This window comes from Centruroides vittatus, unplaced genomic scaffold, assembly GCF_030686945.1.
Source record: "Centruroides vittatus isolate TY-2023 unplaced genomic scaffold, ASM3068694v2 contig_2565, whole genome shotgun sequence".
In the NCBI taxonomy this organism is placed as follows: domain Eukaryota; kingdom Metazoa; phylum Arthropoda; class Arachnida; order Scorpiones; family Buthidae; genus Centruroides; species Centruroides vittatus.
The window spans coordinates 520,189-542,886 of record NW_027121627.1 but is presented as its reverse complement, the minus strand read 5'-3'; the positions used below and the strand labels follow the sequence as shown (position 1 = coordinate 542,886).

The 22,698-nt window shown below is 28.3% G+C and overlaps 1 protein-coding gene across 1 annotated transcript; it reads right to left on the bottom strand.

Annotated features, from left to right (window-relative positions):
• Window positions 1–13,903: 13,903 nt before the first annotated feature.
• On the bottom strand, window positions 13,904–18,511 carry LOC136971469 (transmembrane protein 114-like). The gene is made up of 5 exons (XM_067265926.1): window positions 18,131–18,511; window positions 15,468–15,575; window positions 15,258–15,395; window positions 14,732–14,829; window positions 13,904–14,658 (listed from the first exon to the last, which is right to left on the bottom strand). The coding sequence occupies exons 1-5, from the start codon at window positions 18,369–18,371 to the stop codon at window positions 14,392–14,394; spliced, it is 852 nt and encodes a 283-aa protein (XP_067122027.1). The 5' UTR covers window positions 18,372–18,511; the 3' UTR covers window positions 13,904–14,391.
• Window positions 18,512–22,698: the final 4,187 nt, after the last annotated feature.

Genomic DNA, 22,698 nt, shown 5'->3' with positions numbered 1-22,698 from the left:
GGCCAGCGAAAACGAAACGGCAGAGTGTTCGTGTTCGTCCAAGCAAATCGCTCGGACAGGTCGATTTTATTCTCGAAGGGACATCTTTTGCAATAAAGTTTTTGCGAATCTGAATATTAACTAAACAAACATTTTTTTCGAAATAAATGTTTGTTTAGTTAATACATAATAAATGAGTTTTTAAACTTTTTTGTTGTCTGTTGTATTCAGAATCGCAAAAACTTTATTAGCAAAAGATGTCCCCTCGAGAATAAAATCGACCTGTCCGAGCGATTTGCTTGGACGAACGCGAACACTCTGCCGTTTCGTTTTCGCTGGCCCACCCTGTATAAGATAAAGTCAGCTTGGGAAAATTGGTCCTTTTCTACAAGGGCTTTAAACAATCTGTGTGATAAAGGAAGGATTTTCTCGAATTTTGTTAATAATTTTAACAACATTCATAACATGCTCAAAGGATAATATTTTGGCACATAATGATTCTTGATGATCAAGTAAAATTAATACAGTGATAATATATAAAGTTCGGAAAGGATTCATCTTTCTTGCAATGGGAAATGAATCCATTATTGCAGCCCACCATTGCTGGTGCACCATCAGTAATTATTGCTCATAACTTGTGTAAAAGCATATTAATTTCTGTTGAGTAATTTTTAAAGATATTATAAATATCTTCACCCCTTGTTCGCTCTTGCATTGATAGTAACTTTAATAGTTCTTCTTTCACACTAAAATCACCGAATACCATTCTTATCATCACTGCCAATTGCGCTGTATCTAATATATCTGTTGACTCGTCTAATTGTAATGAGAAATATACTCATTTTGGAGTAAAATGTTTATATATACAGGTAGGCCTCCTACAACGCGGTACCTTTACAACGTGTTTTCGCTCCAACGCGGTTGGAAAAACGCGGAAATTTTCTTACAACGCGGTACTTTTACAACGCGGTTTAGGGTATTTAGAAACGAATTAACTTTCACATGACAGAAAAATCGCAACGGATCACATAATCACGTGCAGTGGAACTTGATGAAACAAGCTCAGATCTTGAAATAAGGCCAGTCAAACATTCTCGAACAACTATAATAAGTGACGATGAGGACTGAATTTGTGAGCATAACATTATGTTTCTTTTTGATTTTGTGAGACCTTAGGACAGAGGTTCCAACCTTTGTGCCCCGGCCTCATGTGCGCCCGCGGGCACAAGGTTGGGAACCTCTGTCCTAAGGTCATAGTGGCACACGATGGTGTTCTAAATTAAATTTTGTATCTGCAGTAAAAACGCAATTTAAAGAGGTATTAAATATGATTACTGATGTATCATATTACCCGTCTTTTGGTGCAAACAGTATTAGTGGTGCAAAAGGATATTTGTTTTATATTAAGTCTTATAAATTTTTTTTATGCTGTTTGTGTGGGAAAAAATATTGGTACAGACAAGTAGAGTAAATTTACAACTGCAAACAAGAGAGCAAGATATTTGTCGAAAGGATTAGCAAATTATTTTAAAGATTCCAGAAACAATGGTTTTTAAGCGATTAGCATACCAGCAAAAGTGTCAACAGATGCGTATTGAACCTGAAATGAATGAAAAACGGAGAAAGAAGTTAAAATTATTGTCGGATGAATCAAGTATGTCGAATATGATTATTACCGTTGAACAAGAACTAAATCGGATATTTTTAGAAGTTTTCGACATAATTATTTTGCAACTTACCGATTGCTTTGAGAGCATTCATACACTACTGTCGCTCTTTTCTTTCATAACCAGTAAAGGTTCTGTTTAGTTTCATTAAAAGCTGTCAAAGATTGTTGCGTTAAATATGATGAATTAGATTCTTTATGCTTAATGAGTTAGAGTGTTTTAAAAATCAAGCACAAGTTTCATTTACTGATTTGGATATATCACCGAAATTTTTCGGGACGTTGTAAATTACGAATTATGTAAATATTACTCTAACATTGATATATCATTACGTTTAATACTTATTTTACCGGTAACAATTGCGTCAGGAGGACGGAGTTTTAGTAAATTAAGAATTATAATAAAAATTATTCAGATCAAAAATGAGTCGGGAATGTCTGACCAAATCATCAATAGAATCTGAAATGTTTTGTGAATCAAATTTCGACAATGTAATTGTTAATTTTGCTCAAAGAAAAGCTCGGAAAATAAAATTATTGTAAAAGCGTGTTATTGTATTGAAATAGTATAAAAATATCAGAGTTTGTTTTTAGAACGGCGTAATTTTCTTTCCTGACCATAGGCACCAAAATTCCTCACTACGTCTCTAATAGTAGTATATGACCAGTACATTATATAGCAGGAGTGGCCAACAAGTCGATCGCGATCGACCGGTCGATCACGATGCCAATTTTGGTCGATCGCTCGCGATGTCTTGACTTAATGTGTTACACTTGTAACTGAACGCAACGCGTGAACGTAACGCGCAAAAGCAACAATATGCATGCAGTTATGACTGGACTCGTAGAAAACACAGCCATTTAGCTCGAATATTTGATACTGTCATGCGGTAGCTTCTTTTCTTTAGTATTAACAATATTATTATTATTAATCAATATTATTTATCCACGGCGACAACGTCGAGTTTCAATTTTTCATTTGTTTAAAATGTAAGTACCTGTTCTTTATGTTTTAAATTAAATTATGGCTTTTCTTACCTATCTATTTACTTGATAAGTGAGCGTTTTCGGCAAAAGACCTCTATATTTTTGGATTTTTGGAAATACGTCAATTGAGAAAAAATTCCAGTATCACCAAATGTAGCAAATATATTTATTCCTGTTTCGAAACTACATACTTGTGTGAATTGGCATTTTCATACTTAAAGTTAACGACGACTAAACATTCTGTCCGGACTGATTCCCATACTGAAGAATCATTATTATTATCTTTGTCAGGATATACACTTATTATGTTTCCTTGGTAAGAGACGTGCAAACTCAGTCCTCCCATTAATGTAACGTAGTAAAATAAATTCTAAATCTGTCTTTATCAGTAGTTAATTCGAATTAATAAATATTGTTAATAATTACTCATGTTGTTTTAATTCCCCTGGACGTGAGTTTTTTGGCCCGTTAAATAATTACGTTGTTTTTTACGTAAGTAGATATACAGGATGTTTCAGTACAAAGAGCACTCCCGCGAGCTATTGATAGATTAGCAAAAAATAAGTCTAAAAATCTTATATCATTCTTCCATGATAAATTTTCCTCGCCCAAAAAAAAAATCGCGAAAGTAAAATCTTATAATCAAATTATCAGTCGTACTGTGCAGTTTTATAACAACTTTTTCAAGTTTATGAACAAATAGTACCACAATTTATATATTGTAATTGATAAAAAAATAAAATAAATTATATTTAAAGTTAATAAAAAATCTTATCTTAAAAGTGTCGAAAAATCGATTTTTTTTTTTAGGTGCCGCCTGTACGGAATGAACTCGTAACTGCAAATATCAAAAGTTGGGTCTGGAAATTTATTTTCTTTATGATCCTATATCTTGAAAACTTAATAAGTGATTTAAAAAATAAAAAATAGTTTTGAACATATATTTTCCTTTTCTACCCATAGCTCGCGGGAGTGCACCTCGTACTGAAGCACAGTGTATAAACATAGTGTGTATTTCACACACCCCTCGCCACTTAGACTATGCCTACGACAACGAGTCGATCGCGACACATTTTTACGATAAAAAGTAGCTTTTATGTACACAAAAGTTGGCCACCCCTGTTATATAGCACCTATACCTAATTGTACTTGACCATTACACGTATTTAAGAGCGGAATTGAGCCAAGATAAGAGAGTTAATTGAGCAATAGGAAATAGGAAAATACAACGAAAAACAGTTTAAGGCCAGTTCATACTTTGTGAGAATGGAAAAGAGAAGAGAATGTACCTCTTCAAAACCCAATTCTATCGAACTTCAAAACAACGAAAGAGAAGCGAACATACTCATATGTAGTCGGAACCTGCAGTATAGAATAAAGATTTGAAAGCGTATCTGTCGCAAAAGTCTTAAAACGGAGTGTATTTGGTTAATTAATTAGAGAAGAAGAGAGAGCAGAAACTATTCTAACCTTATAAAAAAAATTAAGAAAGATAAATTCGAATTTTCGATATTTTAGGGCAGCGGTTCCCAACCTTTTTTTGACCAGGGACCACTTTGATTTCATTGTTGTTAGCAGGGACCACGAGGTTTAAGAAAAATAAACTGTGTCAATCTAAAAATAAACTTTAATCAAAACTGTTAACATAAGTAATCGTTAAACGCAAGAGTAACATGCTTTAACAGTACTATTATAATAGAAAACATAACATTTTTAGTAAAAATTAAATTCAGTTTGTATCAATGTGAGAATAATAATTTAAAACGAATAAAAGTTCGCGGACCATATTTTAGCTCTTGACGACCACTGATGGTCCGCGGCCCACTGGTTGGGAACCGCTGTTTTAGGGTGTTTTAAATATATAGGCCTGTATAAAAATACCTATTCGGATATGTTTAACTTAAAATAAACAATAAATTACAATTCATCTAAAATAATTCTGCTCTAATTTTAATCATTTCAATTTTATCGGTCTCCATGTTAAAGGACGTAAAGAATTGTGAGTTACCGACAGAGAGACAAGTAGAAATTCTGTCAACTTTTTTCTCTAATCAAAAGAAAACGGAAGTGAATCACTACAGGAAATCCTCGTTAAACCGAACTCGGATAGTTCGAAATCCCGTTAGTTCGTAACTATACTATTTGTCCTGGCCAGAAATGTAGACAGTGCTAAAGAATTCGGTTAGTTCGAAATTCGAAGTGAAAATTCTGTCCGAACTGTGGTATGCGTATGTTAAATCATTTATTTATATTGAAGTGCCTCCATGCTATAAGAACAATAGACCAAGAACAACTTTAATCTGGTCATTATGGTTTTGCTTTCATAGTAACACATTTTCGGGTGTTACCTTATCCATGGACTACCTTTTTTTCTCTTATTTCATAAAATACGGCTGGTTTTCGGGATTGTAAGAGTGGACTACGAGTATTTGTAGGGTTTTAGGCTACTACATTTGGGCGACTTACTACTTTTTGAACCATTTTAACAATAATTTTAGCCACATTTCGAGGAATTCTGCTCTACTTTTTATAAAACTTATATAGTAACCTGCGAAGTTCTCATCGGAGACGTGCTATTTACCTTCACATTTCTATTATCATTATTAATTATTAATTAACGAAAATAGCGTTCCGTATACGTAGCCGTATTCCGTTTGCTTGTTAAATTATATCAATTACGTGGCATTTCGCATATGTAGACATGTAAATCTCGAATAATTCGAAAGTCGATAATTCGAAGTCGCGATTATTTCATCCCGTGAGTTTCGAACTAACGAGGATTTCCTGTAGTAATGCTCGAAGTGTTGAGCACTAAACCCATTTATTGTCATGTTTCTCTTCTTTTCCACTCTTACGAAAATATGAACCGGCCTTCAGCCAACCGCACTGCAGGACCAGGGAACGAATTTGAACGTGTCAAAAATTCCCACGAATTTTTCTGAAGTTCTTCCTAGTTATATCGAGTCCCGTCTCTCACCATTCGGTCAGGCCCATAATAGGGCCTGACCGAATGGTGAGAGGCGGGATCGAATGGCGAGAGGCCTTTGATCGTAGTCAAATCGTGGGTTCGGTCAGGCCCATAATAGGGCCTGACCGAACCCACGATTGGCTTGATTAAAAGGCCCTCTTAGAGTCCACAGAACAGAGTTCAAAAAACAAAAAACCGAAAAATGTTTCATATATTTCGAGATTCGTGATCACATACAAATGCAGAGAAATTTGAATTCGAATTGAAATTCAAATACAAGTCTCTCTAATTTAATTTCTTATTCGCAAAAGAAGCTATGAAGTTTGTGCTTCTCAAGTAATTGAAAAGAAACTAACCATGCCATGATAGGAAAAACTGACTTGAAAAATTCGAGAAGTGAACCTATATCTTTATAAATTGAACCTGAATAATTAGTGTCTATTGGTTATAATGATGCTTTCTAACGTTGTCTCAATAAAAATAAAATAATCGAAATGTCAATTTTGCAATGTGTACAGTCTGAATTTTTATGGAAGAAGAATAGAAGAATCCAAACCATATTTTCATTTAAAGAAAGAAAAGATTTGATGTAACAAAACTCTCATTTCGTTTTTATTGTTACAATGCTTCGAGCGAACTCCACGATAAATAATCATCACACGTGTTTATAATTTAAACGTACAGTACAAATAGAAAAGAACAAAAGTTACTTGTCTATTCTGTCTTTTATATACAAAAGATTAAATTGACATTAAACTTGTTTGATGACTGGTTCCTTAATTATATCGTGCATAAAGTTTAAAAATATTTAATAAAAAACAAAATGACTTTTAAATATCCTTTTGATATCAGACAATGCTCTTAATGTTAAAAGTTATTTGTGCTTGAAGTCTCCCTCATTTAAATGCAAGATCAAGATATGATATCATCTTATAAGTGATTAAAAAATCAAATTTAAACATAATAAACAATAATGAGTTCTTTCGATTTTCAACTGTTGGAAATGATTCAAGATAGAAAATTATATTGCATCATTAATGAATTAATTCAGATTTATAAGAAACTGTACTCATTTAAACTGTTATTTGCATACTTAGCAATGAAACTAATTTCTCCGAGAGCAAAAATAAAAAACCTGGAAGCCCAATAGATTTTATTCTTCAAAAAGGCAACAGAATCTCAGACAAAAGTTGATTTTTCCAATCCAAGTCTTCGGCTGAAGTTAATATTTGACAAGTTATCTCCCATTCTTTCTATTTAAGTACCGAAAGAACTGAAATTAGAAGTTGATTCCGACATACGTTTTATTTTCTAGAGAAAAGGTAGTGATAATGTTAGCTCCTGGAAAGAAAAGATAATGAAGATGGAATAGACTTGACAATTTTCGTATTTTCGATATCTTGCTAAATCAGTTTATTTAATAATTATGCATACTAAAGAGTACAAAACTTCCATTTTTAAAATATTATGAATATTATTTTTATATATTTTTAGGAATTTAAATGCAATATTTTGTAGAAAAGAACGTAATACATCTTACTTTTCCGGCTGTTATATATAACAGAGGAAAAGTATGGGGATCGGCCAAAAAAAATGACTTCCCCAAAGATTTTTATATTTAGGGTCGGTCTTAATGACGATTTAACTTGTTATTAGTAGTTGCAATTTTTTTATAAAACCCATCACTGCCCTTAAAATTAAGTTTTTTGCAGTTTTCGATTCTTCGAATGACGAGAAATTTTTAATTTTATTTCAAGTGATTTCTACTTTGTTCTTCAAAAGTTTTAATTATATAACATCATATAGAGAGTATTAATATGTACTATTTGTATGCTATTTCATAAACCATACATCGAACCTAGTGGTGCCAGCGATCGTAGAGAGGATGATCTTTCTCTCTCTCTTTGTATGTGTATCCGTGGATATGCCTAGTGGGAAGGTTGAATGAATCAGAACCCCTCCAAACTTTAGCGTGAAGTAGTTGGACATATCTAATTTTAAATTATATTTTGTGATCTTATTTTGAACTCAGTGTCACTAGCGAGAAGTTAGAATGCTAAACGATGATATTTAAATATTTCATCAATCGGTGCAAACGATAGCGAACGAAGACAAATATAGAAAGCTATGGTTTGAGAGACACTTCATTTTAGCTCCTTTTTTCACTAAATCTAAAATAAATATACAAATATCCTTTGAAATATTATAAACTTTTCAATAATTAAATATAAAGTGGAGACGTTCTTCCCCCTCACTCCACTTTTGAAAATCTGGACACCTCCCAAAATTTTTTTTGTCAGGCACACCAATGTGTATATCTGAGTGCTTATTGAATATAAATTACAAATTTTATCTTCATTTTGTTTTTCTCTTCCATAAATTAGTAATTTTCAACGTAGGATACATCCATGTCATTGATACGAACCATTTGATATACTGATATCTCGTTACTTGTCCTCGTTGCTTGATAATACGGACCAAAAGTTCCTCACACTCGTCATAGGTTGAAGTGCGTGACAGATGCACCTGCACGCACAACTTATCTCGGAAAGTTACAAGAAAAATAATACGTCTAACATAAAAATCCTAACGTGAATTTATCTTTAGGTTTGGTTTCTAATTATTTCAGTTATTCTGAAAATTAACATTTCAAATTTCCAGATAAAAATTTATATTTTGAGATAATAGGTATCATTTTTTTTCAGTATTTTTCTTATTAAAACATAACCTTAAATACTTCACTAAGTTTTATTTAATATTTTCGATCGACGAAAGGACATTCGAGTATTACGTATACATAATTTCTATTATTTTGACCTCCCTCCCTCCCCACATAAATGATCGTAAGCATTGTGTTCAGCTTCCCCTAAATTACGTAAGATTGTGTTTAGTTACTTCTCTTTCTCTTATTATAATAAAAGAAAAACTAGATACAATAGATTTTGTTTGATGTAACAATGAATTAATCAGTTTTACAATAAAATACTGTAAATTAAAAAAAAACAGCCTTATTATCCAGGTTTTTTAATTAACAATTATTTTAACACGTATGCAATCCTAATATTTATAACAGTTTCTATATAACTTGAAGTTCAAAAATAAGTTTAAAAAGTCTTACATAACGATTGATTTGACGTTCAGCCGTGACATAAACAATCGTAAGACTTTCTTTTGTTCCCAATTCTTAAAACTAATTTCAATTAGTAAGAGCTAAAAGATGAGTTTAGAAGAGTGCTTCATTCATTAATTTCTATACTAATTCTAAAATTAGATCTAAATGTGTAACATTTTTAAACGATAGAATATATAAACTGCCACAAATTTAAATTTTTAGTCATGTTTAATAGTTTGAAATTAATATTTTTCATTACTTTCACTATGGAGTACAGTTTAGCTAATTTTAGAGCAAAATAAAAACTCCTAAGTAATAAATGTGAAAGGTTATTATTCATTTGATCAATTGCACTGTATAATGCTGAAATATGTATACTAAGCAAAAAAGTTCTAGAAAAGAATCAGCTAGAGGCCTTCTAGATACGGTACCACCACATTTTTCTATCTGTTGTATCTAGTTATCGGTTTTCTTTTCTGTCTAGCTGATGTTCTCTACATCAGCCATACAGAAAAGAAAACCGATAGCCAGATCGTAAAGATGATTAGTGAAAAGAAGAAAATTCCGTTGAAAAGAATAGCTGGATGTGATCAGAATAAGTGGAATGTGATATGGACATCTACCTGACCACTAGTGACTTGAACTGACTCACTAGTGATGGTAAATCAGAACAGGATATTTTGCGAAAAAAAGAACTGAGTATTGAATATAATATAATGATTATTCAGCTGTAAATTCAGGAAAAATTATATTTAATTTTTTATACATTGATATCTGTTAAACTAAACCTTTCAAATTGATTATTGATTACTGAACGAGAAAATTTATCATTAAATATAGAACACATGATTTATTAATAGTTATATTAATATTGAATTATATTATCTAGTTCAAATTACACCTGTAAAACTTTTGTACATAATAATTTAATATTAATGGTGCTATAGGAATAAAAATAAGTAGGCTAATGGCTTAATTTACAAATGGATCAGCTAATATTAAACTGTGAACTCTTTAAATTTAAAAACACGATTAAAAATTAAAATTTCAAATATATAGACCTGTATATTTTTTGAAAATTTTAATTATATTTTATTATTATTAATATAACTTTTTTTAATTTATCAAAATATATTTTCTGTACTAAAGATGACGTACAGAATAGACTTAATAACAATTAATTTTGTCTTATTAATTAATAGAATCTTATTATCGTAAATTGGTCTCAAAATTTGTTTAACTTTAGGTTAATATATTATAAAGCATAAAGTGAGGGAGATCTACTTTAACTCTTTAGAAAATCGTATTAAATCGAACTCTTATATCATAGATTAAGTGACATCAATTGAGGTTCTATTCCGAGAAATGTAGTCAAGTTATAAGATAACATAAATAGATTGCTAACAAAACTAATGGATAGCACTTAAATTACAAATCTACTATACAAAATCTTCAGTTAAATTTCCAATTAGTAATTAAATGTTATGAATAATAACGTTCAAAACCTTTATGTAGTGGTTTCAAAATAATCAACGTTAAAAAAATTATAAAAAATTTAATAAATTTGCTATACATTTATTTTAAAATTCAATGTTAAATATATAGCTCGATCAGCTAACAATAGCATCATTGTCGTGACATCTACAGGTATATGTAGGTTTATAAATATGACAATGAAAATTATTTTCAATAATTCTGAATTTAAAACAAATTTAACTATTAGATATAAATATTTTTTTTAAAATTAATTTTAGAAAGCGTTCATTTAATATTGAATAAGAAAAGAAGCTGGCAAAGAGCTCTTGCACGACTTTCTTAGTACCCGAACAGGAGGTTAAGGAGCCAGCCAGGAAAAACGTCTATAATTTTCAATTATAATTTTTAAAAATTATGAAAAAAAATCAAAAGCCCAATTTTGGGGTTAGAATGAGTTTTTAAAAACTGTAAATGTCGATAACGAGTAAAATTTTCATTAAGTACGACCCCACTCAATCTATGACCCTCGCAACCTCCCCTTGACTTTGATTAATTTCTCGTATTTAGAAGTATTCTGCCAAATTTCAAAATTTCTGGTCCGTGGATTTTGAGATATAAAGCGATAAGACCAACACACATAAATACAAAACTTTGTTTTCTTTCTTTTCCTATTTAAGTTTCTGGAATAAGGGATCCTTAATGAAAAGCTAACATGACTCGCAACTCAGCTTAGGCTGACTTGCGAGTCATGTTTGAGTCTATGTATAAGTCTATGTATGTATGAGCTATTCAGCTGGCTTTAGTTTTATCTGGATGCTATTATATGTGTTTATAACAATATTCTCATATTACTGAATATTGTTATAAAATCATATAATAGCAGCCAGATAAAACTCAACATATTTTAACAAGCTTAAATGAATGGTATAAAATAGAAAAAGTTTAAAAACAATTTTTAATAATAATAATAAGTTAAATTACCGTTAAATAAAAAAATAATAAACTGTATTCCCCAACTTTCCCTTCGAGAATATAAAATTTCCTCATTTTTTCTCCAGATGATTCGAAAAATATATTTTGGGGAAAAAACCCCTACTCTAGCAATTCTGTCTTAATTAATTAAGCACCTATGGTTTAATTTGCCACAAGAAAAGAAACAAATTAGATCATGAACGTGTTCGAATTCTCCTTTTCGCACATAAAAATGTGCAGTTGGTGAAAATGAGTACAATCATTAATTGATTACATCGATAATTAAGATAACAGTACTAAAAGTAAGATACTGTAAAACTCAAAGTAAAAATAAAAAGTCTGAAGTTTCTTTCCCTAGAATTTAGTAAATTGTTTTTCTTTTTACTTTTTTTATTTTATCAATTTATTAATATTGGGTTGATGCACAAGTGCGTAGCGTTGTAGAATGCACAGTTCATAAGATTTCTCGGGCTGACTGACGTGGATTAAAGTGCTTAAACGATCTTCAACAAAGCCCGATGGTTTTCCTGAACGAAGAGAATTACTCAGGGCAAAGTGACCCTCTTTGAAGTTTTCTTGCCGTGCTTTCTCCGTTGGCATTCTCCCCGTACACGCCACAAATGCTTCGAGCCACCTCCACTACTTTTACTCCTTTGTTTAACTTAGAGGAGAGTATGCCGGAAGTGTTCTTTTCTTTCTACTTGACATTCCATCTTCGATGCGTTTCTGTTAACGGATCGCCAGCCGATACTGTAAGATCCAAACTCTGAATGAGGGGTTTCGCACCACTCCCAGAATTGTTGACCCGTCGCGAGATATTCGCCTCTAAAGGTCAGTTTTTAACGTGTATCAGTATACTGCTTATTCGATGTTTCGCATGTAGTCGCTGGGCTATTGCAGTATTCGCCCTTTTCCAGTTATTAATTATCCTTTCTCATAGTTTCTCAAATCTTGTGTTCATATTGCTTTTAGCCTTTGTGTAGAAACAATTCAAAAGCTTTGTTCCTTCTTATTTGTTATATTATCATTGTCAGGCATATTGTATCCAAAATTACAAGAAATATTTTAACTTTTTAACCTTTAATCCTTTTAGCACAGCTTTTCTTAATGTTCCTTCTCTTTCCAGAGAAATGCTTTGTATCATTTAGATAAATTAATTATGTAGGCCCTATATGATTAAAGAAATAATTTAAACATTAATTTTTTTTGTAACATTTTTCCAATTAATTTAAATAGAAAACAAATTTATTCATTAATATTCAAAAATGGCATTATTTCAAGAAATATTGCCTGCTTTAATTAGAATTTTATATAAAAAGTCTCATATTAAATATGTCATTGTTTAATAGTTTGTAATTATATTCTTAAGTTATTTTTCGTATTAGAATGACAAGTTATTAACTTTCAAGTTATTAATAGATTTATCTCTATAAAAACAATACATTTTAATTCTGTACAGTGTCACCATCTAGTGAACAAATTGATAATTTTTTAAGACTATTTTCTCTAAAAATAATCTTAATTTTTTTAAATATATATACAGTATGTATATATTAAAAATAGTAAATCAAATGATTTTTAAGATATAAATATTTAATTAAATTCAAAAATAAATTTTTAAATTAGGTTAATTTAGTAAAATTAATATCATTAAATTTCATATATAATGGATAATTCTGATATAAAAGTGGATTTTATTCAATAAAACATAATAATAGAATCAACGAAAAGAGTGGAAAAAACTTAAAAATAAGAAAATTTTATGCCATTAACAAATTTCTAAGAATAAATGTTTCTAAATTGCATTCATTGTGATTGCCTATTTAAACTTTTAATATATTTATTAATTATACTCTATTTATAGAATCTCTTTAAAAGAAAGAAATTAATTTCATTTATTATTTAGTTTAGAAAAATATTATAACATTTTTTTATATTAAATGTTTTAAATATAATTTTTCTAATTTGTAATATATAAAAAATATTTATTAATCAAAGAATTCCAGAGGCTAAATTTATATATAAGAATATAAAGTTTAAATGTTTTGTAAAATATTACCTTTTTCAGAGAATTCATGTAAATCTCTTTTGCAAAATTTCTCTAAAAGTTTCAACATTTTGAATAAATTTCTATGGAAATAATGTTTTATTAATAGGTTATAATATTAAAAAATGTTTAGTTTATATTTAAATTTATATTAATTTTTTTTAAATTAAACCTTTTTGTGTATTTTAAGAAAAAATTTTTTAAGTTTGTATTTAAAATTTCAATAATCTTTTAGATTTTTATTCATTATTTAATTATTTTTTTGGTAAAATAAAAAATATTTCTTTATTTTAAATTTCTAAAAATATTTCAGGAATTTAAATGAATTAAAGATGTAAAGTGAAGTAAAATATTTCAAATATTTATTTTATTAATTTTTTCATTGTCATCTCAATTAAAAATCTAAATAAAACTAAATTTTTTAATTATATTTTTTTAATTTTAAATAGTTTATAAAACTTTTAAAAATGCATAAAAATAAATACCATTTTTTAAACTTTAAAAATGTTCATAATTAACTTTTAAAACTCTAAAAAAGTTTCAAGTTATTAAAATTTAAATATTGATTTTTATATTAATAAAATTTAAATTGTATTTTTAACGTTTATTATATAATTTATTTTAAATATTAGAAAAAATTAAAGATAAAAACTTAATTTAAAAAATTCGTTTATTATAATTTATAATACATCCTAAAACACTGGAAAATTTCTTTTTATTATTATTCTTATTATTATTATTAATTATTAAATTTATGGATACAAATATTAAAAAATTCTTCCCCAATTTTTAATAACGTATAACATTGTTAAAAATTCCAAAACAGAAATATATATATATATATATATATTTTAATATATTGATTTACGTTATTAAATGGGGAGGGGTCTACAATTTAAAAACATGAAAAAATTCATAATAGTCTTGCATACAGTAAAATAAATACACTTAAATGTTAGTACTTATACAGTTACTATAATTTATATACATCTCAATTGTAAACTATTATGAATTTAATTTACATAAACATCCTCTTGTTTTGTTTAATTTAAAGAAAAATGATATGAAAAAATTGCATTTTGTACTTTAAAAAATATTTTTTATATATACGAAGTGCAATTTTTATATTCTATTTTGCTTATGAGATTCATATATATTTCGTATTACGATCCGTAATTCATCTTTCAATAAGAATATGGACCATATTGTGATCCGTGATAATAATAAGGTCCAGGATATCCATAACCATAACCGTATGGTTGACGTTTATCGGGGTATACAGGCATCAAATATTGCATGTTTTTAGCTTGTTCTTCGTCTTTTTCGTGTCGTAAACATCTAGCAGCGGATAAAAATAAAATCGAAGTCATCAGAGTCATTCCTACACCTATCCATGCAAGTATGTACGACCAACCGTAATAAAATTCTGTAACGCTTCGACTTTTCAGGAACTATTTTTAAGGAAAAAGTATTCGATAAATATTTTTAATTGATTTTTTAATATAAATTTCAACTTTTACTCACTTCTGGCCATCGTGAGAACGAATCACGATCGTTTCTTTTCACGTATTCGTAGTGTTGTACTCCATGCCATAAGCCCATTGCTCCAGCAGTTACTAAAGCTGTAAAAAAAACAAATTACGGTAACTTAAAGACAAAGATATGATTGTAAAAATTACCGTAAAAAACTTCATAAAAAGTTAAAAGAAATAGTTTAAAATATGCAAATAAATTTACTCGAATTTTATCGATTTATAATGCGTATAAAATGTTACTAAATTTATAAAGTTTTTGCTAAATAAAAATAATTTCCTGGTATTTTAGACCAAGTGATTAATAAGATTAAAATCTTAACTTTAAAGACTGTTCCTAGAGTTCATAAATATATACTAGTATATATATAAAAACCAACTACACAAGTACATTTAGCCTTGAGGAAATAAAACAAGTTATTGAATGTTCATAGATGTGTACAAGTAACTTTACAAAATATAAACGCACATAAACTTAAGAAAATGAATAAACAGTACTGTTTAAATATTGAACCCACCTGCCATTAATTGTAAGAGGCCTGTTGCTACTATAGTTGCATGTGATCTTTTCCAACAACCAGTGACTCCAGTAAAAAATGAAAGAAAAATAAAAAAGAATCCCACTATAAATAAACCTACGGTAGATCTTGACATGTCTAAAAATTCAAAATTACATTTTTTAATATTTCATACATATATTTTTTAATTAATGTATAAAATACACATACGTAAACGAGTCCATTGGTTCTGGTCGAAATCCTTCGTCTCTTGTCCTTCGGGTATGTGATAGTTTACATTGATGCATTCTGTTTGGACAGGTGACATATAGGTGGGAACTAAAAATAAATAATGTATTATTGTGATAAAATGTTTTAAAAATTTAACGTATATTTTTAACAAATAGCGGGTCGTTGCAAGTTAGAAAGACATAAAAGTATACCTACTTAACTAACCTTATTCGAAATTCTATACAAGAATATTATTATGTAAGAGAAATATCCATTTTTTTAACGGAAGTTTCGACAGCAATATGGGTTAATTGGACGTCTTATACATTGTCCAGGTCATGAATTCGTCCATCCTTCGTCGATTTTTAATCACCTGCATGCTTAGTAACAATCACGTTACAAGGTTGACGCCTCGACCGTTAGAAACAAAGCTAAGGCGCATGCTTAGTATTATAATTAACATATTTCGTCCATTTTTTTCCATTTTTACGAAAAATATATTTATTAAATTGAGTATTCTAATGAGTATGCAGTGTAATGGACGGACTAACGATGCATAAAGTCATCTGAGGTGGAGGCGACTCCGACAGGCGCCCGACTGACGTCACAAAATAGGTGTGGTCCACGGTACCTGTCATGACTCTTCTCTCATTCTGTGAATAAAAGATATTCCTCTAAACAAATAAATACTTTCTCGACACAAACCACCACGTGTATTAATTATAAAGAGTGTTGTTTTATGATCGTGTAGGGGTTTTTAAAGCATATTTTTATCATTTTTAACTTCCAAATTTTCAATAAAATCATCCATTCTTCTCGAATTAATCAAAAAATCATTCACGTTTGAGGAAATTTTTGAAGAATTCTTGCTTAATATGACTCAAATTCTTAATATAAATTGAAGATTTGATAAGAATTTCATCTATTTTTGAACGTTTCTAACGTTATCTTCGGTAAATTAATAGAAGATACAAATCAACTTGTATAATATTTATTGTTTTTCAATTCTGTTTTTAGATTTTTTGGAATTTTATCTCAATTTTCAATCCGAATATTTAGTACAGAATTCAACATGGCATTTAAAATAATCGTTCATATCAAAAATTCAATTGAATCTTCATTAAAGAATCATAGTAAATGCAATGAAGGGTCATCGTAGTATGTAATATCGATTTTTTACACTTCGGTAGTAAAGCGGGATTTTAGAAAAGTGGCACATGAAAACAAGAAAAAAATGATTTAAATGAAGCGATTAATTTAAGTAATGATCAAAACAATAAAAAAATATTTCAAAATAATAAAATTTTCCTAAAAAATTTGTAATGTTTCGTCAAATCAAGATCACATTTAGCGTCAGAATAACTGTTACTTTTTTATATTTTAAGTAAATTAAAATAAATATTTATATAATTTTTTTAAACATTAGATTTTATTTTTTATTCTTGACATTTATTTTAAATAAATTTTTTATAATATAATGTGTAAGATTGGCATTTTATTACACGCTTCACTTTACATTAATAACAAATCTTGTAAAATATTTAATAATTTCTCTCATTTTGCTTACATTCCATCCAATTGAATCATTTCTCCTTAAACTTTAATGAAAAAGGGAAGTTAACCAAGCACGAATTACGCTAGACTTTAACGTGTTTCGTGAAAAAATAATTAAAGAAATTCATAAAATTATTCGAATAATTCTTATTTTATTTCGTAGGGTATCTATATTTAATTTTTCAATGTTGTAACCTTAAATAATTGACTACATATTCGATGTATTTGTGTCAGGACAAACTTAGGTCTCAGGCATATTCATATGGGGGTACTTTACGTGCAGTTAATGTGACGTCGAGTTAGGTCGACATATGACAATGATGTCGATAAAATTTAGAATCATCCAGGTCATCACTAACTTCCTTATGCTAAGAATAACCTGATAAGGTCTCAACATTCCACAGTTACACTGCCCAACATGCTATACAGAAGATAGCCTATATTAATTTCGTCTTAATGTCCTATATGAGTTGTGTAATTTTGGAAAGGAGTATGACCAAAGCCTACCTTTATTTTTTTTATTAAAAAATGTCCGAATTTTTTTTTAATTATCCTACTTTTCTCTGATTGCTTCAATGGATTTCTATCCAATTTTGCAATTTCGTGAAATCTGAATGTCTCTTATTTGTTAAGTAGGCCCTATTTAAAGTTGAAAATGAGTGATTAAAACCTTACAGCGAAATTTCCCTTATGAGATCTCAATATTAAAATATCAATTATTATTACTATTTTTAATTTCAGCTTTAAATACAAATTTCACGCGTGAATTGCGCTTCATTTTCTTTATGATTAAGAATCGAACTGATGAATCGTTTAATTGTATTTAGGTTAATTAATTACCTTTATAACCTTTGTTTAGTTGTTTATAGAAATATAATTCGTCATCCCGAACATTACAAAGCGTTATTAATTTGTATAAACAATGATAAACAAAATAAAACTGCTGATAATTTTTAGCTTAAAATATTTTCTAGTTAAATTTTTTTTATATAATGTAAGCTATTTAAAGTATAAAAAGTTAGAAAACACGGCCATAAACATTGAGCAATACGTTACTTCGTCTACATTCAAAGGTACTGTACAGGTAACAAAGAAACGTAAAACTTTACCTCTCTTAGGTTTTCCATTGGGGAAACACACTCTAAAAAGACCCTCATCACGGTCAAAATAGATGGGATCAGTTTCGAAATCTTCTAAATATTCCTTATTATCTCCAATTCTTTCTTTCGTTCTGTTTCTATTTACACGAATTTCGTACCAATTATCTGTACCAAACGCTATAGCTAAGCAGGACACAGCAACAACTGCAGCAATGGTAGCGATGGATAAAGTAACTGCAGAACAAGTCATTTTTATATATTGTTTTGTTTACAGGATCACATATAAAAGTATCTAAAAAAACACTATTTGTCTACGAGACGACACATCTGTTCCACCTTCGTCTTGCCTCGTCACTCCGAGTTCTGCGCTACCTACTCACACCTGAGTGAACCAAGAGACAGCGGAGGGATATAGGAAACGTAACAAAGTGGCAAAATAAAGTTTAAACAACATAAAATTCTATATGAAAGATCATAAAATTTGTTTAAAACAAATGATTAAACACTTTATTTTAAAGATTTGATGCGGTTATTAAGATTTGGTAGGTGAAAAACTAGAAAATTCCCAAAGCCCTTAAGGTGCTCAAGTACTATGAAGTGTTTTATAATGCTGTACCTCCTAATGGTTGGTATGTCGGTCACGTGGTTGTAACTTTGGAAAGTTCTTCCCGCCATAACTAAGCTATAATAAAGCTTTTACATCTTGTTTACTTTTAAAATTAAGCAATTTTCATTTAATTCGACATTATATTTATCATAACATAATCTCGTTTAACACTTTAATTAATAAAAAAATTACATTTAAAAGTCATTAATGAAATTTTACATTTAATTAAAATAAAATCAATATATTATTATTTTCCGCTTATCATTTCAGGAAATTAAACAAATATAAATACGTTTTTTCCCCTAAAATTTGATAAGGAAATTTATCGCAATTATACTTTGTTTTTACAGAAAATTTTCCTCTTTTCAAAATTTAATATGCATTTTTCTAGAAATAAAGTGTTACGAATTACGTAAACTTTGAACTAAAATATAAAGTAATATGCCTATTTTTAATTCCAAAATATTAAACATTTTTTAATAATAAAAAAGAAAATAAATCTAGAATATAATAAAGGAATTTTATTACTCTTAATTAAATTTTAGAAAAATATGTCATTTTTTTACTTTGATATTTTATAAAATAAATTCCTCTTATTTTTATAACTCAATAAATGAAACTCATTTTATAATTTTTAAAATAAAATTATACATTTTTATAAGAAGAAATTTATTTATTAAGTCATAAATTAAAAGAAAAACATTTAAAAAATTTTTAATGTTTATTTATTTATTAAAGAATTTATTTATTTTACAATTTTTATAATAAAATTTTATGTTTACACTTAAAAGCTCATTTAATTGATAAAATTAAGAAGAATTTCCTTTTATTTATTTACTTATTTTGCGACTTAATAAATCACTCTTCTTCTTATAAATATATACAATTTGTGTATATAAAAATACACAATAATTTTATAACAAAATCTTATCTAAACTTGATCGTTTTAGGTTTTTTTAACAAAAGAAAAAACTACCAAAGAAGTGCTTGCCTCTCCCTTACTCTAACTTTAAAAGATTGAAAGTCCAATTCCCCTTCTTCCATTATATAAATCAGTGAAGCATTCTAGCGATTCGCAGTTTGCTAAATCTATTAGATATTTATTCAATCTTATCTTTAAATAATGCAATTTTTTTCTATTCTTCGTTTACATCATCATAAAAGTGTTTGTTCACTTATAAACTGCTTAACCCATTAAAGTACTTCAAAGAATTCTGAGAAAGATAAGGAAGATAAAATTCATTCTTTTATAATGAGTTTACGTATGAATTTAAAAAAAAACTAAATATTTTGATTTTTTTACAGTATTTGAATCATCTCATAATCATGGTTAATTTCACTATCGTCACCCTCCAAGGCCATTTGGGAAGAGATTGGAACTTGACCAACAATGTCGATTCGGTGGGCAGTGGAAACGACCTTGATTCTTAGAAGAGTTGTATAAAGATTATCACTCTCAGTTTCTCTCAACCTTGACATCTTCCTATTTTTATAAATTTTAACATATACACCCTTTGTTTTATTTACTAAATATTGTATAAATTATCATAAATCATTATTAATTTCGTCAAACTTCAGCTTAAACAAAATTTGATTTTAGCTAAAATTTTGGACTTTTTTTTTGTTTTGTTTTGTTTTCTTTTAGAGAATGGAGAAAAAGTAAACTCTTAGTTAAACTCAATTTTTAGAGCTTAATTTTGCTGAAGTGATGCTAAAATTTTAACCTTTTTTCCCCTAAAATAAAAGCAAAGTTTTACTGCTTCTTCACTGAAATTAAACTCCGATTAAAAATAAATAAATAAATATTTTTAAGCTTAAATACTGAAACCTTGATTAATTCTAAGAAATTAGAAAGAGGAAATTTTCTTTTTATAATTTTATAATTACTTTAAAATTTTTTCATTTAGTAAAGAATGACTTAAAGAGCTAAAAATGTTTTTAAATGGATATTAACACTTTCCTTTAAGGATAAAATAATAAAAACAATAATGATAATAAATGACAAATTAGCATTTAAATGGATTTATTTTTCGAAAGAATCGATCAAAATATCAAGTTTTACCAGTTAATCACAAAATTGAAAGACTTTTAACTACATTTGTAACTCCCTTCTGGTGTATATTATAACATCTATCCTTATACAGTATTAAATTGCTTGATAGGGAGTTAATCAAAATATCTCAATTCTTTAGACAGGAAGTTAAAGGTGAGAGACAAAATCCTTAAGGGATTGAAATCTCGTTCCATTTTGCCTGAAGCGTTACAAGTTCGAGTTGGCATGCGACCTTGAAAAAGCTCACCTATAGCTAGTGTGGTCTCATTCTTATTACACTTCTTCGTTTACCGAGCATACTTCGCTTAATAATTTAATTAATTATTTATTTTCAAAATTAACTTATTAACAAATGCTTTCATCTGTAACTATATAACGGGCACGTAGCAAATTATACGTGTATAATTTTCCTGTGTGTCAGTTTACAGAATTTCCGTAAAACTACGAAAAGAATAAAATTGTGCTAAAGGCAAAATCAACTTTCTGCTACTTATAAAAATATTTTAAAAGCGAAACAAGAAGAAAAACTCCTGTTTAAGAGGTTAGGTCACCGACTGATTCCTATTACTTTTATTGATACTTGTACCACGCACTTCCCTATGAATGTACAGTACTGTACAGCACCATTGAAACTTTGATCGTTACGAAGCATCTGCTATCTCCTGTGGTATCATTATAGTTATAAATAAATGGAAAATAATAGTAATTTTGAGAAAATATACTTGATTTACAAGAATTTTTTTTAATGTAAATTTACATAAAATACAATAATGGACACTCAGATACTTTATTCACATGAATATTCATAGTTAACTGTAAACTTAATTGTTTAACCATTGTAAAATTATTAATGATTATACGTTATAAAATATTGTATTAAATTTTAGCTTTGAACAAAAATATAAATGAAAAAGTATTCGGAAATTTGTTATTTTCTGTGTACGGAATTCTTTGGTGCATTATTAGTGGCACGCGTACTACACTTTGCAAAATCCAATGACAACCGGTAACAATGGAAATATTTATCTTCATTATCGAATATTTATGTTTAGTGGTAAACGTCTTAATTGTGATGATGACAACAAACCGCTTTCTGCTAAAGCAATTGCTTATTATTCATCAGAATTACGGTTTCCTAACTACAAAAAATTATTATTATTATTATTGATATGAGATTATCAACATCTGATAATCGTTTTAAGAATTTTTTATATTTTTTAGTACATTTTGAATTAAATATAATACAGATAATTTTATGCATAAAGAAAAATTGATGAAGATACATAAAATGAAAAAAAAAACACTCCCAAGATTGATATGTAGCACGAAACTAGAATCAATGAAACTCCATATCTTTAATATTATAGAATAATATTTGCAAATTAATTCTGACAGCTTATAAAAAGTTAATAATGGATTAAAAATTAAATAAAAAATAATTTTTAAATCTTTCTAAACAGAAATAAAATTAAATATCTTTCTCCGCTTCTAAATATTTTAACTCAAGTATCTTACTAAAAAAGAAATTTTAATACATGTATATTATTTTATAAATTTTTATACACACATTTTAATATGACCTAATTCATTCTTTTTAATTATAAAGTATTAATTTGAATGTTATGATGCGGGCTGCATTACAATTATTGACGTCCATTAAGTGGCGACATCTGTTGTCTAGTGATACAATTATTAAGAAGTTTTCCAAAATTTAACTGTAAAAAATGATTGTAAAAATTATAATTGTATATTGAAACGTAATTATTAATAACTTTTAATATATATTTTGCTCAAATAAAGTAATAATAATTATTGTTACTATTATTATAAATAAATTTATATTTCACAATATTGCTGATCATGTTTTTCATCACTTTTTCACTAATAATCAATATTCATGCTTAATAAAATTATTTT